We start from the raw sequence: 18,414 nt of genomic DNA, 5'->3' as shown, positions 1-18,414 counted from the left end.
AAAGCGCTGTTTGCCCTGCGTGCCCTCGCAGGGCCGCGGGAAACTGGGCTCGCTTCCCGCCACCCGGGCTCCTCCTCTCCAGGCCTTGTCGGGTCGGGTCCTCCCTGAGGCGCCCAGAGCGGCAGGTCTTGGCGCCAACCGGGTGGCGGCGCTGTCCGCCCTGCGCGCGGCCGCTTCGGGCCCGAGGGAGGCGGATGCCCGGTCGGCGGAGGAAGGGGAGGGAGCGAGGAGCGCGCGCTGCTCTCGCGTGCTCTCGCGCCGCTCGCGTGACCGGCCGGTGTGTGCGCGAGGCGCCAGCTCCCGGGGCACGGACGGCCGGGCGCGCGCCACTGCGAGGGGCGTCCGGGTCCGAGTCGGCTGCCCCGGCCGGCGCGAGGTGCGGGCGGGCGGGCGCCGGGGGTCCCGGGCGGCCGCACGCACACACGCTCCCGGAGGAGCCTTCTCGGAGGCTGCTCTTCCTCGGCCAGACGGAGAGCGGCACTGTCTCCCCGCCCAGCGCTCACTCGCCCCGCGTCTCCCCCCGCGGCGGCTGCTCCTCGGCACCGCCAGCCCCAGCGCCGCTCCCGGGCGGGCGGCGGCGGCGGCGGCGGCGGCGGCGGCGGGACCCGCGGAGCCGCTTTGTGTGCAGCCCGACGAGGGGCGGCGGCGCAACCACCTGACAGAGGCCCGGGCGCTCGATGCACCTTCCGCCCGCATGAGGAGGAGGTAAAGGCGGCGGCGGCGGCTCGGCTCCCGCCCTCGGCTGCTGGAGGGAGGGGACGGAAGGAGAGACAGAGGGGGGGCCGCGGGTCCGAGGCCCGGTGGGGCCGCGCGGGGGTGCCGGGAAGGCCTCGGCGGTGCCGGCGGCGCCAAGCGGCAGGGAGCCAGAGAAGCCGTGGGGGTCCCTCAGCCGAAGTTGAAGGAACAAAATGTGAAGTGCGGAGCCGCGTCAGCCGCTTCCTGGCGTGGGGCTGGGGGTGGAGGGCGGCTTGTTTTCCCCTCCCGCGGGGCTGAGGGAGCGGAACCGGGGAGGGGCGGCAGCGCGGCGGGGACTGCCCCGGGTCCGAGGCTCGGCCGGGCAAGGGCGTTTTGTTCCCGGGAGCCGCCGCTGCGCGTGGGTCCGCTCGGTCCCTAGTTTTGCGGCCTAAGCCGAGCCCTATAGGCCTCGCGTCTGCTTTCCTGGGGAGGACTCGTCGGGCGGGACTCGGCGCTTCCCTCCGGCCGAGCGGGGGCCTTGGGGTCCTTGCCGGCCTCCCGAGGCCGCCAAACTTCGGACCTCGGTGCTCGGGGGTGGATTTCATTGTGAAAGGGGGCATGGTAAACTCCTGGCGCTGTTCGTTGCCTCCCGCGGCCGCGGCGGCTGCTACCGGGAAGCCCCGTGAGCCCCGGGCTGGCTGGGCCGGCGCTGGCGGGGTCCGAGCCCCGGAAAAGAGCGGCTGGTGGGGCCGTTGCCGGGTCCCTGGCCTCCGAGGAGAAAGGGCCTTTTCCAGATTAGAGAGATTTGAAATGAAAAAAGAGGTTACAAAGTCGCCCCTTTCCCGCTGAACTTTGGTTTTCTGACCGATAGAGGCCGGTAGAGGACTGTGAACGAAAAGTTGTCCCCCAGGATGGACTTCACCGCGCAGCCCAAGCCTGCCACTGCCCTCTGTGGCGTCGTGAGTGCCGACGGGAAGATCGCTTACCCTCCGGGTGTGAAAGAGATCACCGACAAGATCACCACCGACGAGATGATCAAACGCCTGAAGGTAAGCGTCTGGACGGATTGTTCGCTCTTTGGATGTCTTGGTAGCAGGTGCTTTCTTCTGTGATACTGTTACTCTGCCCGGTCTGGCCTTTAGAGTTCCAAGGTTTTTAGATATCTTATCCCCTCTGAAAGGTATTTTTGTATCTGTACTACATCTTTGAGTAAGTTTTCTAGGGACATAACCATTGTGAGAAATTTAAAAAGTGTGATTTAAAAGAAAAAATACTGGTTTTCAAGCACAAGAATTTGTGTGTTTTTAGTTTTTTTTTTGGAGAATACTGTTCAAAGTGGCTTGCAAACCAAAATGTAGGCAGGAATTTGCCTAAGAAGTTTCTTAGTTTCAGCCTGTGAGGGGGATTGATTAAAGCGCAAAGTCCTTTTGAAAAAATTGGCACTATTTTCTAGTATCCAGAAGCTTAAATATATATATAGCGTGGTTAAACTTTGACAGAAGGTACAGACTTTTCAAAATTGAGACTTAAAGTAAGATGTTTTAAATTTATACGTTCAAAGGAGTTTAAGAGTATTACGGCTATTTTTATGAGGTGTCAGCTAATTTAATTTAAGCATGGCAGTCCGAAGGTTAAGGTTTAAAATATCAACCTTATGTTGGTTAGTTTGTTTGGTTTCTGCGTCACTGACATAGATTGTGGCCGGAATCTTACCAAATAAGTGTTACTCTTGTAGGATCAGCTTGAAGCAGTGGTTCTCAGTCAGGACAACTTTGACCTCCAGGAGATGTTTGGCATTGGTGGAGACATTTTGGTTGTCGTAATTGGTGCTAGATTGGAGTAGGGAATGATTTGAGTAAGAAAAGACCAGAGGCAGAGAGTCCAGCTAGGAAACTGTAAACACTAGTCTGGGTGAAAGACATTGAAATCTTTAGGCAGGGCTTTGGCATTGGTAATAGTGACTAGGAAATGATTTAACAGACTTCAGAGTTAGAATCAATCAGAATTGGTGGGAGGTAAGGGAAGCAATATTGTCGTCAGTGTTTCCACCTTGGGCAACTTGGCAAAATGTATTTTAGGGAATGATTTTGCCCTCTTGCTCTTGGAGCCCAGTAAATACATCTAATGTCGCATTTTAATGAGTATAGTGTTTAAAATATTCCTGTGGTTTAACTTTCAAAACTAAGTTGCTTCTACAATTTGTTGCCTTTTGGAAGGAATAAGACAACAGTTCCTTTCATTAAAACAAATCTTTTTTTTTTTTTTTTTTTTTTTAATTGAGACAGGGTTTCACCATGTTGGCCATGCTGGTTTCAAACTCCTGACCTCAGGTGATCTGCCCACCTTGGCCTCCCAAAGTGCTGGGATTATAGGTGTGAGCCACCACACTCAGCCCAATTTTTTTTTTTTTTGGGGGGGAGGGATGGATCTCTGTCACTCAGGCTGGAGTACAATGGTGTGATTTCAACTCGCTGCAACCTCAGCCTCGGGATTCAAGCAGTTCTCCTGCCTCAGCCTCCCAGGTAGCTGGGACTACAGGTGTGTGCCACTATGCCTGGCTAATATTTTTTGTATTTTTTGTTTTTCTTTTTTTGAGACGGAGTTTTTGCTCTTGTTGCCCAGGCTGGAGTGCAATGGCAGAATCTCCGCTCATTGCAACCTCTGCCTCCCAGGTTCGAGCAATTCTCCTGCGTCAGTGTCCTGAGTAACTGGGATTACAGGCATGTGCCACCACACCTGGCTAATTTCTCCATGTTTAGTCAGTTTGGTCTCGAACTCCTGACCTCAGGTGATCTGCCTGCCTCAGCTTCCCAAAGTGCTGGGATTACTGATGTGAGCCATCGTGCCCGGCCATGTATTTTTTCTTTTTAATAAGGCGGAATTTCACTATGTCTGTCCGTTTTGTTTCTAACTCCTGACCTGAAATGCCACCTGCTTCACCTTCCAAAGTGCTGGGATTACAGGTGTGAGCCACTGTGCCTGGCCCCTTTCATTAAAATAAGTCTTGGCCTGGTGTGGTGGCTCGTGCCTATAATCCCAGCACTTTGGGAGGCTAAGGTGGGCGGATCAGGAGATCGAGACCAGCCGGACCAACATGGAGAAACCCCGTCTCTACTGAAAATGCAAAATTAGCCAGGCATGGTGGCACGTGCCTGTAATCCCAGCTACTCAGGAGGCTGAGACAGGAGAATCACTTGAAGCTGGGAGGCGGAGGTTGTGGTCAGCCGAGATCATGCCACTGCACTCCAGCCTGGTGACTCCGTCTCAAAAAAAAAAAAAAAAAAAAAAAAAAAAATCCTGTGCCAGGTGCCTTGGCTCATGCATGTAATCCCAGCACTTTGGGAGGCTGAGGTGGGCAGATAACCTGAGGTTGGGAGTTTGAGACCAGTCTAACATGGAGAAACAAAAATACAAAATGAGGTGGGCATAGTGGCACATGAATCCCAGCTACTTGGGAGGCTGAGACAGGAGAATCGCTTGAACCTGGGAGGCGGAGGTTGTGGTCAGCCGAGATTGTGCCATTACACTCTAGCCTGGGCAACAAGATTAAACCTCTGTCTCAAAAAAGGAAAAAACCACAGGCCGGGCGCGGTGGCTCAAGCCTGTAATCACAGCACTTTGGGAGGCCGAGGCGGGTGGATCACGAGGTCAAGAGATCGAGACCATCCTGGTCAACATGGTGAAACCCCGTCTCTACTAAAAATACTAAAAATTAGCTGGGCATGGTGGCGTGTGCCTGTAATCCCAGCTACTCAGGAGGCTGAGGCAGGAGAATTGCCTGAACCCAGGAGGCGGAGGTTGCGGTGAGCCGAGATCGTGCCATTGCACTCCAGCCTGGGCAACAAGAGCGAAACTCCGTCTCAAAAAAAAAAAAAAAAAAAAAAAAAGGAAAAAACCACAAAACAAATCTTGATACTAAAGATTATACATGAATTGGGGTGCTTGATGGATGCTTCTAGAAGTTATACTGTTTTGAGAGTGAGAAGTTATGAAATATAGAATTTAAACAGATCTTTAGTTTTTATTATCAAGTTTTCAAATTAGGAATATTGAAACCGGCCGGGCGTGGTGGCTCACACCTATAATCCAAGCACTTTGGAGGCCAAGACGGGCGGATCACCTGAGGTTGGGAGTTCAAGACCAGCCTGACCAACATGGTGAAACCCCGTCTTTTTTTTTTTAAAAAAAAGGAATATTGAAACCTTGAATTCTAGTGGTGGATAATTTGGTTAAAAAGTGGAAATTGTGGCTGGGTACAGTGGCTCACATTAGTAATTTCAGCACTTTGAGGGCTGGGGCAGGAGGATCATTTGAGCCCAGGAGGTTCAGACCTGGGCAACATAGTGAGACCCTGTCTCAATTTTATTTTATTTTATTTTTTTATTTATTTTATTTTTTTTTGAGACGGAGTTTCGCTCTTGTTACCCAGGCTGGAGTGCAATGGCGCGATCTCGGCTCACCACAACCTCCGCCTCCTGGGTTCAGGCAATTCTCCTGCCTCAGCCTCCTGAGTGGCTGGGATTACAGGCACGCGCCACCATGCCCAGCTAATTTTTAGTATTTTTAGTAGAGACGGGGTTTCACCGTGTTGACCAGGATGGTCTCGATCTCTTGACCTCGTGATCCACCCGCCTCGGCCTCCCAAAGTGCTGGGATTACAGGCTTGAGCCACCGCGCCCGGCCTCAATTTTATTTTTTTAAGGTGTGGTGGGGAAGTTATGACTACTTATATATATTTTGTGTTTGAAAACATTATCAGAAGTACTGTTAACTGTAAATAGACATACAATCCAATTGAGAATGAGCATTGAGTTAGATTATCCATTTGTTATGAGTCCTTTTGGAAGTTAAAATTAACGTTCATATCAACCAACTTTAATGTCCTACTGCCAAAATTTTTTCTGAAAAATTCCTTTGATTTTGTATTCCTTCTGCCTTCCTTTCTATTTTTGACTTTCTGCTTATTAGGGGTCCCTGTTTTTTTTTTTTTTTTTAATTTTTAAAATTTTTTTTTTGGGGGAGTTTCTAGGGAACCCCCTCTCCCTGGCTTACAAATGCGTTGACAAGGGATCCCTGTTTAACATACTACATCTTATTGGAAATGTAGATTTTTTTTTTTTTATTTTTTTTTCTGTGAGACGGAGTTTCGCTCTTGTTACCCAGGCTGGAGTGCAATGGCGCGATCTCGGCTCACCGCAACCTCTGCCCCCTGGGTTCAGGCAATTCTCCTGCCTCAGCCTCCTGAGTAGCTGGGATTACAGGTATGCACCACCATGCCCAGCTAGTTTTTTGTATTTTTAGTTGAGACGGGGTTTCACCATGTTGACCAGGATGGTCTCGATCTCTGGACCTCGTCATCCCCCCGCCTCGGCCTCCCAAAGTGCTGGGATTACAGGCTTGAGCCACCGCGCCCGGCTTTATTTTTTATTTTTTATTTTTTTAAACATTTGAGAAAAACTATTGTGAAGCTTTGACGCTTCATTGAAAATAATTCTTAGAATATGTCTTTGAAAGAGCTAAGATATGCTTTCGCATACTAGAACTTTTAATTTCTGTTTCCAGGGCACTACCTTACCTATTTTTGTTAACTCAGGCACCACACTGGTCTTCTGTCAGTTCCCTGAATATGAATATGCTATGTTTATTTTGGACTAGACAGATTCCTCACATTATGTAGCCCATATGCTCATTTGTCACTCATTCATTACTTCTTAAGTGAAGTCTTTAAGATTCTACATTACATAGTCTTTAAGTCCTTCATATCACTATTACAGTTGTAATACTACGTTTATCCATACATTTATTTGGTTTGTCTCTCCAACTTCTCTGTAAAACTTTTTTTTTTTTTTTTTTTTTGAGGAGTCTCGCTCTGTTGCCCAGGCTGGAGTGCAGTGGCATGATCTTTGCTCACTGCAACCTCCACCTCCCAAGCAGCTGGGACTACAGGTGCACGCCACCACACTCAACTAATTTTCGTATTTTTAATAGAGATGGGGTTTCTCCACGTTGGCCAGGATGGTCTTTATCTCTTGACCTCACGATCTGCCAGCCTCGGCCTCCCAAAGTGATGGGATTACAGATGTGTGCCACTGTACCCGGTTAACCTTTTTTTTTTTTTTTTTTTTTTAAGAATGGAGTCTTAGTCTGTCGCCAGGCTGGAGTGCAGTGGCACGATCTTGGCTCACTGCAGCCTCTGCCTCCTGGGTTTCAGTGATTCTTCTGCCTCAGCCTCCTGAATAGCTGGGACAGCAAGTGTGCCTCACCATGCCCAGCTAATTTTTGCATTTTCATTAGAGATGGGGTTTCACCGTGTTGGCCAGGATGGTCTTTATCGCTCTCTCTCTTTTTTTTTTAAGATGGGGTTTCACCATGATGGCCAGGCTGGTCTTGAACTCCTGACCTCAGGTGATCCACCTACCTCAGCCTCCCAAAGTGCTAGGATTACAAGCATGAGCCACCACGCCCGGCTCCCACCAGGCATATTTTCCTTATATTTTCTGTAATCTTTCCTGTATCAACCATTCTCATCTGGCCTATTTGATGATTTAGTAGGAATTAGGATATAGTGGGCTTGATTAAGGTAAGGGATCCTTTTTCCTCACAAACCTAGCTTGTTAGAAGTGGTGAATAGATTAAGGGCAGGAAGGCCATAATTATTTTCCTTTCCTTTCCTCCAGGGGGACCCCAGAAATACTTAGTTTGGTTCTAATTTTTTTTTTTTTTTTTTGAGACGGAGTTTCGCTCTTGTTACCCAGGCTGGAGTGCAATGGCGCGATCTCGGCTCACCGCAACCTCTGCCTCCTGGGTTCAGGCAATTCTCCTGCCTCAGCCTCCTGAGTGGCTGGGATTACAGGCACGTGCCACCATGCCCGGCTAATTTTTTTTATTTTTAGTAGAGACGGGGTTTCACCATGTTGACCAGGCTGGTCTCGATCTCTCGACCTCGTGATCCACCCGCCTCGGCCTCCCAAAGTGCTGGGATTACAGGCTTGAGCCACCGCGCCTGGCCCCTAATTTTTTTTTTTTTTTTTTAAAGACGGGGTTTCACCATGTTGGTCAGGCTTGTCTTGAATTCCGACCTCAGGTGATCCACCTGCCTTGGCCTCCAAAGTGCTTGGATTACAGGCGTGAGCCACCACGCCCGGCCTGGTTCTAATTATTTTTACTTCCATGAATGATTTTTATTTACGCCTTATTGCCATACAGTCTGAAAATTTTGCATAATTAATTATATAATTTCAACTTTAAATCTTTATATTTTTTATTTTAATATTTGTATTAATATAGAAGATTCTGCTTAGAACATTAAAAATTAAATGGAGAAGCAAGATCTCTTAAAATCAAGTCCTAAAATAATAGCCAATATACATTTGTGAAGGGAGACTTAGTGCAGTATAGTTCTTATTTCAGACTTCTGTTTGTTAGATGAATTGTTCTGGTTATCTGTTGCTCTGTAACAAACTTTTTGGCCATGCGCGTGGCTCACACCTGTAATTCCAGCTCTTAAAGAGGCAGAGGCGGGAGGATAGCTTGAGCCCAAGAGGTCGAGACCTGCATGGGCAATATAGCGAGACCCTGTTCTCCACAAAAAAGAAAAAAAACCAAAAAAAAAAAAAATTAGTGTAACAAACTTTTTAAAAGATATTTTAAAATTTTTATTATGGTAAAATATATATAACATAAAATTTATGATTTTAATCATTTTTAAGTGTACAGTTCTTTGGCATTAGATACATTCACATTGTTGTACAACCATCACCACCATTCATCTCCAGAATTTTTCATCTTCCCCAACTGAAATTCTACCCATTAAACACTTAACTCCTCATTTTTCCCTTCCCCCAGCTCCTGGCAACCGCCATTCTGTTTTTTGTCTAGATGATTTTGACTGTCCACTTGATCTTAGCCAGAAGGCTCAGAAGTGATTGCCTTACTCTCAAATAAATGAAATCACACAACATTTGTCCTTTTGTGATTGGCTTATTTTAGTTAACATACACCTTTAAGGTTCATCTGTATTATAGCATGTGTAAGAATTTCTTTCCCTTTTAAAGCTGAATAATATTCCATTGTGTGTATGTACCACATTTTGTTTCTCTGTCAATGAACCCTTGAATTATTTCCACCTTTTAGCTATTGTGAGCAACTTTTCTTATTATCTCAGTTTTGTGGATTAGGAATTCAGGCACGGTTTGGCTTACTCATTGGTATTCAGCTAGTGACTGGATTGGTCTAGAGGATCTACAGTGGCTTTACTTAAACACTTGATACCTTAGGGGGAACCGCTGAAAGGCTGGACTCAGCTGGGCTCTTTTCTCTAAGATGTAGTTTTACGGTTTTCCACATAGTCTTTCTAGCAGACTAGTTGGGCTCTGGGTTCCAAGACACCATGGAGGAGGTTGCCAGTACTTGGTCCAGAAACAGCATTATCACCTCTACCTTACTCTTTTGGTTAAAAGAAAGTACCATTGTCATAGGCCAGCCCACATTCAAGGGGAGAAAAAAGATGGGCCTTACCTCTCGGTGGAAGTAGGAAAGAATTTGTAGCCATTATTAGTCTGCCACAGTAGCTCTTGTGACAAGTCAAAGTATATTAACCATGTGTACACTTTTAAATTTTTATCTTATTTTTATTTTATTATTGTTAGTATTTTTTTTTTAAGACAGAGTCTTGCTCAGGCTGGAGTGCAGTGGTGCTGTCTCTGCTCACTGTAACCTCCGTCTCCCAGGTTCAAGCGATTCTCCTGCCTTAGTCTTGAGAGTAGCTGGGATTACAGGTGTGTACCACTATGCCCAGTTAATTTTTGTATGTTTTACCATGTTGGTCAGGCTGGTCTTGAACTCCTGACCTTGGGTCATGTGCTCTCCTCGCCCTCTCAAAGTGCTGGGATTATAGGCATGAGCCACTGTGGTGGGCCATATTTTATTACTATTTTTTGAGATGTAGTCTTGCTCTGTCACCCAGGCTGGAGTACAGTGTCTCAGTCTTGGCTCACTGCAACCACCACCCCTGGGGTTAAAGTGATCCTCCCGTCTCAGCCTCTGGAGTAGATGGGACTACAGGTGTAAACTCCTTCCATGTAATTTTTAAATTTTTTGTAGTTTCGGGAGGGCCTCTCTAAGTTAATAAGGCTGGTCTGGAACTCCTGGCCTCAAGCGATCCTCCTACCTCACCCTCCCAAAGTGCTAGGATTACAGGCACGAGCCACTGGGTCTGGCTTGAATTGCTATTAGGATACAATTTCTTCAGGCCGTTTCAGTATATAGGGCCCCCTTATTTATATAACTTAATTTAATCAGTCAGTCAATCATGAGTTCATTCTGTTACCTCCGGTTGAACTCCAGCACAGAGTACTTTATAAGCTTTTTCCATTCTATATTTCCGTCTTCTTGTAGAATCAAAACCTGGATTTCCTCTGACATCCCTAAGATTATTTGTACTACTCTACTGTAAGTAGAAATTAAATTGAGATCTACTTTACCAGTATCCTTTACAGGATTTCTTTGAAGTTCTTTTTGTCCCATGAAAAGTATATGAAGTACTATGTCAGTTACTTAAATTTGAATTCTTTGTTTTTTTTTTTTTTTGAGACGGAGTTTTGCTCTTGTTACCCAGGCTGGAGTGCAATGGCGCGATCTCGGCTCACCGCAACCTCCGCCTCCTGGGTTCAGGCAATTCTCCTGCCTCAGCCTCCTGAGTAGCTGGGATTACAGGCACGCGCCACCATGCCCAGCTAATTTTTTGTATTTTTAGTAGAGACGGGGTTTCACCATGTTGACCAGGATGGTCTCGATCTCTCAACCTCGTGATCCACCCGCCTCGGCCTCCCAAAGTGCTGAGATTACAGGCTTGAACCACCGCGCCCAGCCTGGATTCTTTGTTAATCAGTTTTTATAAACAGCTAATTTGTGTTCCATTTATCAATTTTTGAGACAGTCTCATTCAGATGCCTAGTGCAGTGGTGTGATCATAGCTCACTGCAGCCTCGATATCCGTGTGCTCAGGTGTTCCTCCTACCTCAGCCTCCCCAGTAGCTGGGACTATAAGTACACACTACCATGCTGGGCTAATTTTTGTATTTTTTGTAGAGACAGGATTTTGCCATGCTGCCCAGTCTGGTCTTGAACTCCTGGGCTTAAGCATTCTACCTACCTCAGCCTCCCAAAGTGTTGGGATTACAGGCATGAGCCACTGTGCCTGGCCAATCTTTTATTTCTACTGACAGATGTGATCTTTGCTTTATTATTTTAATAATATATTTTGTCACCCAGACTGGAGTGCAGAGGCATGATATTGGCTCACTACAAGCGCTGTCTCCTGGGCTCAGGTGATTCTTGTCTCAGCCTCCTGAGTGGCTGGGATTACAGGACCCGACACAATGCCCATGCACAGCTTATTATTTTATTTTATTTTTTGAGATTGTGTCTCACTCTTGTCACCCAGGCATAAGTGCAGTAATGTGACCTTGGCTCACTGTAACCTCCACCTCCTGGGTTCAAGTGATTTTCCTGCCTCAGCCTCCCAAGTAGCTGGGATTACAGGCACCCACCACCATGCCCGGCTAATATTTTGTAAGTTTAATACAGATGGAGTTTTACCATGTTAGCCAGGCTGGTCTTGAACTCCTGATCTCAGGTGATCCGCCCTCCTTGGCCTCCCAAAGTGTTGGGATTACAGGTGTAAGCCACTGTGCCTGGCCTAAATTTTGTATTTTTAGTAGAGATAGGGTTTCACCATGTTTGTCCAGGCTTGTTTTGAACTCCTGACTTCAAGTGATCTATCTGCCTTGGACTACTAGAGTGCTGGGATTACAAAGGTGAGCCACCACTCCGGCCTGATTTTTTTTTTTTTTTAAATTGCGGTGAAAACATAACATAAAATTTACTCTTCTCTTCTCTTCTCTTCTCTTTTCTCTTCTTTCTCTCTTCTCTCTTCTCCTCTTCTCTCTTCTCTCCCCACCCCTCCCCCACCCCATCCCCTCCCCTCCCCCATCCCCCTTTCACCCATCCCCCATCCCCTCCTCTCCTCTCCCCTTCCCTCCTCTCCCCTCCCCCTCCCTTTCTACCCTCTCTCCTCTCCCTCCCCTCTCCCCTCCCGTCTCCCCTCCCTTTCCCTCTCCCCTCCCCTCCCCTCCCCTCCCCTTCCCTCTCCCCTCCCCTCCCCTCCCCTCCCCTCCCCTCCCCTCCCCTCCCCTCCCCTCCCCTCTCCTCTCCTCCCCTCTCCTCTCCCCTCCCCTCCCCACTTTTGAGACAGAGTCTCGCTCTTGCCTGGTGCCAGGCTGGAGTGCAGTGGCGCGATCACAGCTCACTGCAACCTCCGCCTCCTGGGTTCAAGCAATTCTTCTGCCTCAGCCTCCTGAGTAGCTGGGACCACAGGGACATGCCACCGTGCCTGGCTATTTTTTATATTTTTAGTAGAGACGGGGTTTCACCATGTTGGCCAGGATGGTCTCGATCTCTTGACCTCGTGATCTGCCTGCCTTGGCCTCCCAAAGTTCTGGGATTACAGACGTGAGCCACCGTACCCTGCCTAAATAGAGTTCTTAACCCCTCTGAACCTCCGTGTAACACTTATGTTTAAATATTCTTACATAGAACTTCTTGTTGCCAGGAAGCAATAAATTAGCTTCACTGCAAAATATTAATTTGCTTATCTGACAGCAAACTAAATTTAAACGTAGGCAGGTTGGGTGTAGTGGTTCACACCTGTAAACCCAGCAATTTGTGAGGCCGAAGCAGGTGGATTACGTGAGCTCAGGAGCTTGAGACCAGGCTGGCCTATATGGTGAAATCTCATCTCTACTAAAAATACAAAATGACCAGGTGCGGTGGCTCACCAGCCTAGACAAACATGGTGAAACCACGTCTCTGGTAAACATACAAAAATTATTACAGGCATAATTTTTGTACTTTTACCTAGTACTTTGAGAGACCGAGGCAGTTGGATCACAAAAGTCAGGAGATCAGAGACCATCCAAAAATACAAAAAAATTAGCTAGGCGTGGTGGTGGGTACCTCCCAGCTACTGGAGAGGCTGAGACAGGAGAATCACTTGAACCCAAGAGGTGGAGTTTGCAGTGAGCTGAGATGGCTCCATTGCACTCCAGCCTGGGCAACAGAGCAAGACTCCATCTCAAAATAAATAAATAAATAAAATATAAAAGGAAAGAAAAGGCTTCTTCTTGAATTTCCTTTTGCAGAGAGATAAAATTGATGGAGTCAGTGGGGTTTTTATGATATATAAAATCCAAGTTCTGTAGTTCATTGTAATATATGAAATCCTAATAGCTTTTATTTACTGAAGACAACAGATCAAGAAAGTTCTAGCTGTGCCGGCCGCGGTGGCTCAAGCCTATAAACCCAGCACTTTGGGAGGTCGAGGCGGGTGGATCACGAGGTCAAGAGATCAAGACCATCCTGGTCAACATGGTGAAACCCCGTCTCTACTAAAAATACAAAAAAATTAGCTGGACATGGCGGCGCATGCCTGTAATCCCAGCTACTCAGGAGGCTGAGATAAGAGAATTGCCTGAACCCAGGAGGCGGAGGTTGTGGTGAGCCGAGATCGTGCCATTGCACTCCAGCCTGGGTAACAAGAGTGAAACTCCGTCTCAAAAAAAAAAAAAAAAAACACACACACACACACACACAAAAGAAAGTTCTAGCCAGGTGTGGTGGCTCACACCTGTAATCCTAGTATTTTTGGAGGCCGAGATGGGTGGATCACCTGAGGTTGGAAGTTTGAGACCAACCTGACCAACATGGAGAAACCCCGTCTCTTCTAAAAATACAAAAAAAATTAGCTGGGTGTGGTGGTGTATGCCTGTAATTCCAGCTACTCCGGAGGCTGAGGTAGGAGAATCACTTTAACCTGGGAGGCGGAAGTTGTGGTGAGCTGAGATCATGCCATTGCACTCCAGCCTGGGCAACAAGAGTGAAACTCCATCTCAAAAAAAAAAGTGGTAGCTGAGCTCAGTGGCGCATGCCTATGATCCCAGCACTGTGGGAGGCCAAGGCAGACAGATCACTTGAGCTCAGGAGTTTGAGACCAGCTTCGGCAGCGTAGCGAAACCCTATCTCTACTAAAAATACAAAATATTAGCTGGGTGTGGTGGTGTGCACCTGTAGTTTCAGCTACTCAGGAAGCCGAGTTAGGAGGATCATCTGAGCCTGGGGAGGTTGAGGCTGCAGAGGTTGTGATCGTGCCACTGGGCTCCAGCCTAGATGACAGTGAGACACTATCTCAAAAAAAAAAAAAAAAAAAAAAAATTAAAAATTTTTAATTTGGGCCGGGCGTGGTGTAATCCCACGTGGTGTAATCTCAAGCCTGTAATCCCAGCACTTTGGGAGGCTGAGGCGGGTGGATCACGAGGTCAAGAGATCAAGACCATCCTGGTCAACATGGTGAAATCCCGTCTCTACTAAAAATACAAAAAAATTAGCTGGGCATGGTGGCGTGGGCCTGTAATCCCAGCTACTCAGGAGGCTGAGGCAGGAGAATTGCCTGAACCCAGGAGGCGGAGGTTGTGGTGAGCCGAGATCGCGCCATTGCACTCCAGCCTGGGTAACAAGAATGAAACTCTGTCTCAAAAAAAAAAAAAAAATTTTAATTTGGGCCGGGCGTGGTGGCTCATGCCTATAATCCCAGCACTTTGGGAGGCTGAGGTGGGTGGATCACGAGGTCAAGAGATAGAGACCATCCTGGTCAACATGGTGAAACCCCATCTCTACTAAAAATACGAAAAATTAGCTGGGTGTGGTGGCACGTGCCTGTAGTCCCAGCTACTCGGGAGGCTGAGACAGGAGAATTGCTTGAACCCAGGTGGCAGAGGTTGCGGTGAGCTGAAGAGATCGCGCCATTGCACTGGAGCCTGGGTAACAAGGATGAAACTCTGTCTCAAAAAAAAAAATTTTTTTTTAATTTACGAGTGGCGAATAAAATGGAAAAAAAAAAAAAACATTTAACACTTCCTACTTAAAGTAGGGGCATTGTGATTCATTTTGGTAAAGCCAGCTCTTTTTTTTTTTTATGTCCACTTTTTATTTTTTTATTGCATTTTAGGTTTTAGGGTACATGTGAAGAACATGCAAGATTGTTGCATAGGTACACCCATGGCAGTGTGATTTGCTCCCTTCCTCCCCATCACCTATATCTGGCATTTCTCCCCATGCTCTCTCCCCACCGCTGTGCTTCCCCTATTTCCCCTGGCCGACAGACCCCATTGTGTGATGCTCTCCTCCCTGTGTCCATGTGTTCTCATTGTTCAGCACCCACCTATGAGTGGGAACATGTGGTGTTTGATTTTCTGTTCTTGTGTCAGTTTGCTGAGAATGATGGTTTCCAGGTTCATCCATGTCCCTACAAAGGACATGAACTCATCGTTTTTTGTTGTTTTTTTTTTTTTTTTTTGAGACGGAGTTTCGCTCTTGTTACCCAGGCTGGAGTGCAATGGCGCGATCTCGGCTCACCGCAACCTCCGCCTCCTGGGCTCAGGCAATTCTCCTGCCTCAGCCTCCTAAGTAGCTGGGATTACAGGCACACGCCACCATGCCCAGCTAATTTTTTGCACCTTTAGTAGAGACGGGGTTTCACCATGTTGACCAGGATGGTCTCGATCTCTCAACCTCGTGATCCACCCGCCTCGGCCTCCCAAAGTGCTGGGATTACAGGCTTGAGCCACCGTGCCCGGCCTGAACTCATCGTTTTTAATGACTGCGTAATATTCCATGTTGTATGTGTGCCACATGTTCCCTGTCCAGTCTATCATCGTTGGGCATTTGGGTTGGTTCCAGGTCTTTGCTATTGAAAACTGTGCTGCAGTGAACATTCTTATGCATGTGTCCTTATAGTAGAACGATTTATAATCCTTTGGATATATACCTAGTAATGGGATTGCTGGGTCAAATGGAATTTCTTTTTTTTTTTTTTGAGACGGAGTTTCGATCTTGTTACCCAGGCTGGAGTGCAATGGCGCGACCTCGGCTCACCGCAACCTCCGCCTCCTGGGTTCAGGCAATTCTCCTGCCTCAGCCTCCTAAGTAGCTGGGATTACAGGCACGCACCACCATGCCCAGCTAACTTTTTGTATTTTTAGTAGAGACGGGGTTTCACCTTGTTGACCAGGATGGTCTCGATCTCTCGACCTCGTGATCCACCCGCCTCGGCCTCCCAAAGTGCTGGGATTACAGGCTTGAGCCACCGCGCCCAGCCTCAAATGGAATTTCTATTTCTCGGTCCTTGAGGAATTGCCACACTGTCTTCCATTTACACTCCCACCAACAGTGTAACAGTGTTCCTGTTTCTCTACATCCTCTCCAGCATCTGTTGTCTCCAGATTTTTTAATGATCGCCATTCTAACTGAAAGCCAACTCTTAAATAACAGCATTAATTCAGTAAGGGAAAGTGGATTTATACTGGGAATAGCACTAGAATGGATTTCCATGTGAGATTATTATATGTTGAGATGATTGTAATTTACAGTATAAGTGTCAATTATGTTGTCTGATTGCATCTGTTTTTTTTTTTTTAAAGGAAAAAAGAAAGAATAATAAAATAAAATAAAAAAGGCCGGGCGCGGTGGCTCAAGCCTGTAATCCCAGCACTTTGGGAGGCCGAGGCGGGTGGATCACGAGGTCAAGAGATCGAGACCATCCTGGTCAACATGGTGAAACCCCGTCTCTACTAAAAATACTAAAAATTAGCTGGGCATGGTGGCGTGTGCCTGTAATCCCAGCTACTCAGGAGGCTGAGGCAGAAGAATTGCCTGAACCCAGGAGGCGGAGGTTGCGGTGAGCCGAGATCGCGCCATTGCACTCCAGCCTGGGTAACAAGAGCGAAACTCCGTCTCAAAACTAAAAAAAAAAAAAAAAAAAAAAAATAAAATAAAATAAAAAAGAATGAAGGAGAGGACGAAAGAGGAAGAGGAAGAGGGAGAGAGAATGAGGGTGTTGCTTTATTGCCCGGGCTAGAATGCAGTCTAAAAATGGGTATGCCTGTAATTGTGCTTAATAATAGAGACATAGGGCCGGGCACGGTGGCTCAAGCCTGTAATCCCAGCACTTTGGGAGGCCGAGGCGGGTGGATCACAAGGTTGAGAGATCGAGACCATCCTGGTCAACATGGTGAAACCCCGTCTCTACTAAAGATACAAAAAATTAGCTGGGCATGGTGGCACGTGCCTGTAATCCCAGCTACTCAGGAGGCTGAGGTAGGAGAATTGCTTGAACCCAGGAGGCGGAGGTTGCGGTGAGCCGAGATCGTGCCATTGCACTCCAGCCTGGATAACAAGGGCGAAACTCCGTCTCAAAAAAAAAAAAAAATAATAATAATAATAATAATAGAGACATAAAAAAAAATGAGGGAAGAAAAAAACAAGCAGCCAACCAATATTTCATTTAAACCTGTAAGTAGGTATGATGTGGTACTGATAAGAGTGTATATTTTGTGTATTTAAAGTGGAGAGTTCTATAAATGTTAATTGAGTTTATTTGTTCCGGATCTGAGTTCAAATCCTGGATATTGTTGTTAATTTTCTGTCTGATTGATCTGTCTAATATTGATGTTGAAGTCTCCCACTATTACTGTGTGGGAGTCTAAGTCTCTTTGTAAGTCTTATATATCTGGGTATTCCTGTATTGGGTGCGTATTTATTTAGGATCTTTAGCTCTTCTCGTTGCATTGATCCTTTTATCATTATGTAATATCCTTCTTTGCTTCTTTTGATCTTTGTTGCTTTAAAGACTATTTTATCAGAGGCAAAAATTTCAACTCCTGCTTTTTATTTATTTATTTATTTATTTTTGCTCTCCATTTGGTTGGTAAATCTTTCTTCATCCCTTTCTTTTGAGTCTTCGTATCCTTGCATGTGAGATGGGTCTGGATGCAGCATACTGACGGGTTTTGGCTTTTTATCCAATTTGCCTGTCTATGTCTTTGGATTGGGGGATTTAGTCGATTTAAATTTAGAATTAATAATAATATATGTGAATTTAGTACTGCCATTTAATGTTAGCTGGCTGTTTTGCCCATTAGTTGATGTAAATTCTTGATTATGTAGATGCTCTTTACTTTTTTGGTGTTTTTTAGAAGGGCTGATACTGGTTGTTCCTTTTTATGTGTAGTGGTTCTTTCAGAAGCTCTTGTAAAGCAGGCCCGGTGGTGATGAAATCCCTGAGTGCTTGCTTGTTCGCAAAAGATTTTATTTTTCCTTCCCTTATGAAGCTTAGTTTGGCTGGATGTAAAATTCTGGGTTGAAAGTTCTTTTCTTTGGGGCCGGGTGCGGTGGCTCAAGCCTGTAATCCCAGCACTTTGGGAGGCGGAGGCAGGTGGATCACGAGGTCGAGAGATCGAGACCATCCTGGTCAACATGGTGAAACCTCGTCTCTACTAAAAATACAAAAAACTAGCTGGGCGTGGTGGCGCGTGCCTGTAATCCCAGTTACTTAGGAGGCTGAGGCAGGAGAATTGCCTGAACCCAGGAGGCGGAGGTTGCGGTGAGCCGAGATCGCGCCATTGCACTCCAGCCTGGGTAACAAGAGTGAAACTCCATCTCAAAAAAAAAAAAAAAAGAAAAAAGAAAGTTCTTTTCTTTAAGGATGTTGAATATTGGTCCCCACTCTCTTCTGACTTGTAGGGTTTCTGCTGAGAGATCTGCTGTAAGTCTGATAGGCTTCGCTTTATGGGTAACCTGACCTTTCTCTCTGGCTGCCCTCAGTATTTTCTCCTTCATTTCAACCCT

The 18,414-nt window shown here is 46.8% G+C and overlaps 1 protein-coding gene across 3 annotated transcripts in view; it reads left to right on the top strand.

The window, feature by feature from the left end:
- The first annotated feature begins 244 nt into the window (after positions 1 to 244).
- The window catches only part of PDS5A (PDS5 cohesin associated factor A), a 159,849-nt gene continuing 141,679 nt past the window's right edge, over positions 245 to 18,414 (top strand). Inside the window, exons 1-2 of one of the 3 annotated variants that reach the window (XM_039468201.2) lie at positions 245 to 705; positions 1,547 to 1,724. In XM_039468201.2, coding sequence (XP_039324135.1) covers positions 1,587 to 1,724 — 138 coding nt within the window. In that variant the 5' untranslated portion in view covers positions 245 to 705; positions 1,547 to 1,586. Of the gene's footprint in view, positions 706 to 817; positions 916 to 1,546; positions 1,725 to 18,414 lie in introns of those variants that run through there. The other 2 variants (XM_074396027.1, XM_039468202.2) reach the window with 2 other exon arrangements.

The sequence above is a fragment of the Saimiri boliviensis genome, chromosome 3 (genome assembly GCF_048565385.1).
Source record: "Saimiri boliviensis isolate mSaiBol1 chromosome 3, mSaiBol1.pri, whole genome shotgun sequence".
NCBI classification, from domain to species: domain Eukaryota; kingdom Metazoa; phylum Chordata; class Mammalia; order Primates; family Cebidae; genus Saimiri; species Saimiri boliviensis.
Note: the sequence above shows the minus strand (reverse complement) of the source record. Positions and strands in the feature narration are given on the sequence as shown.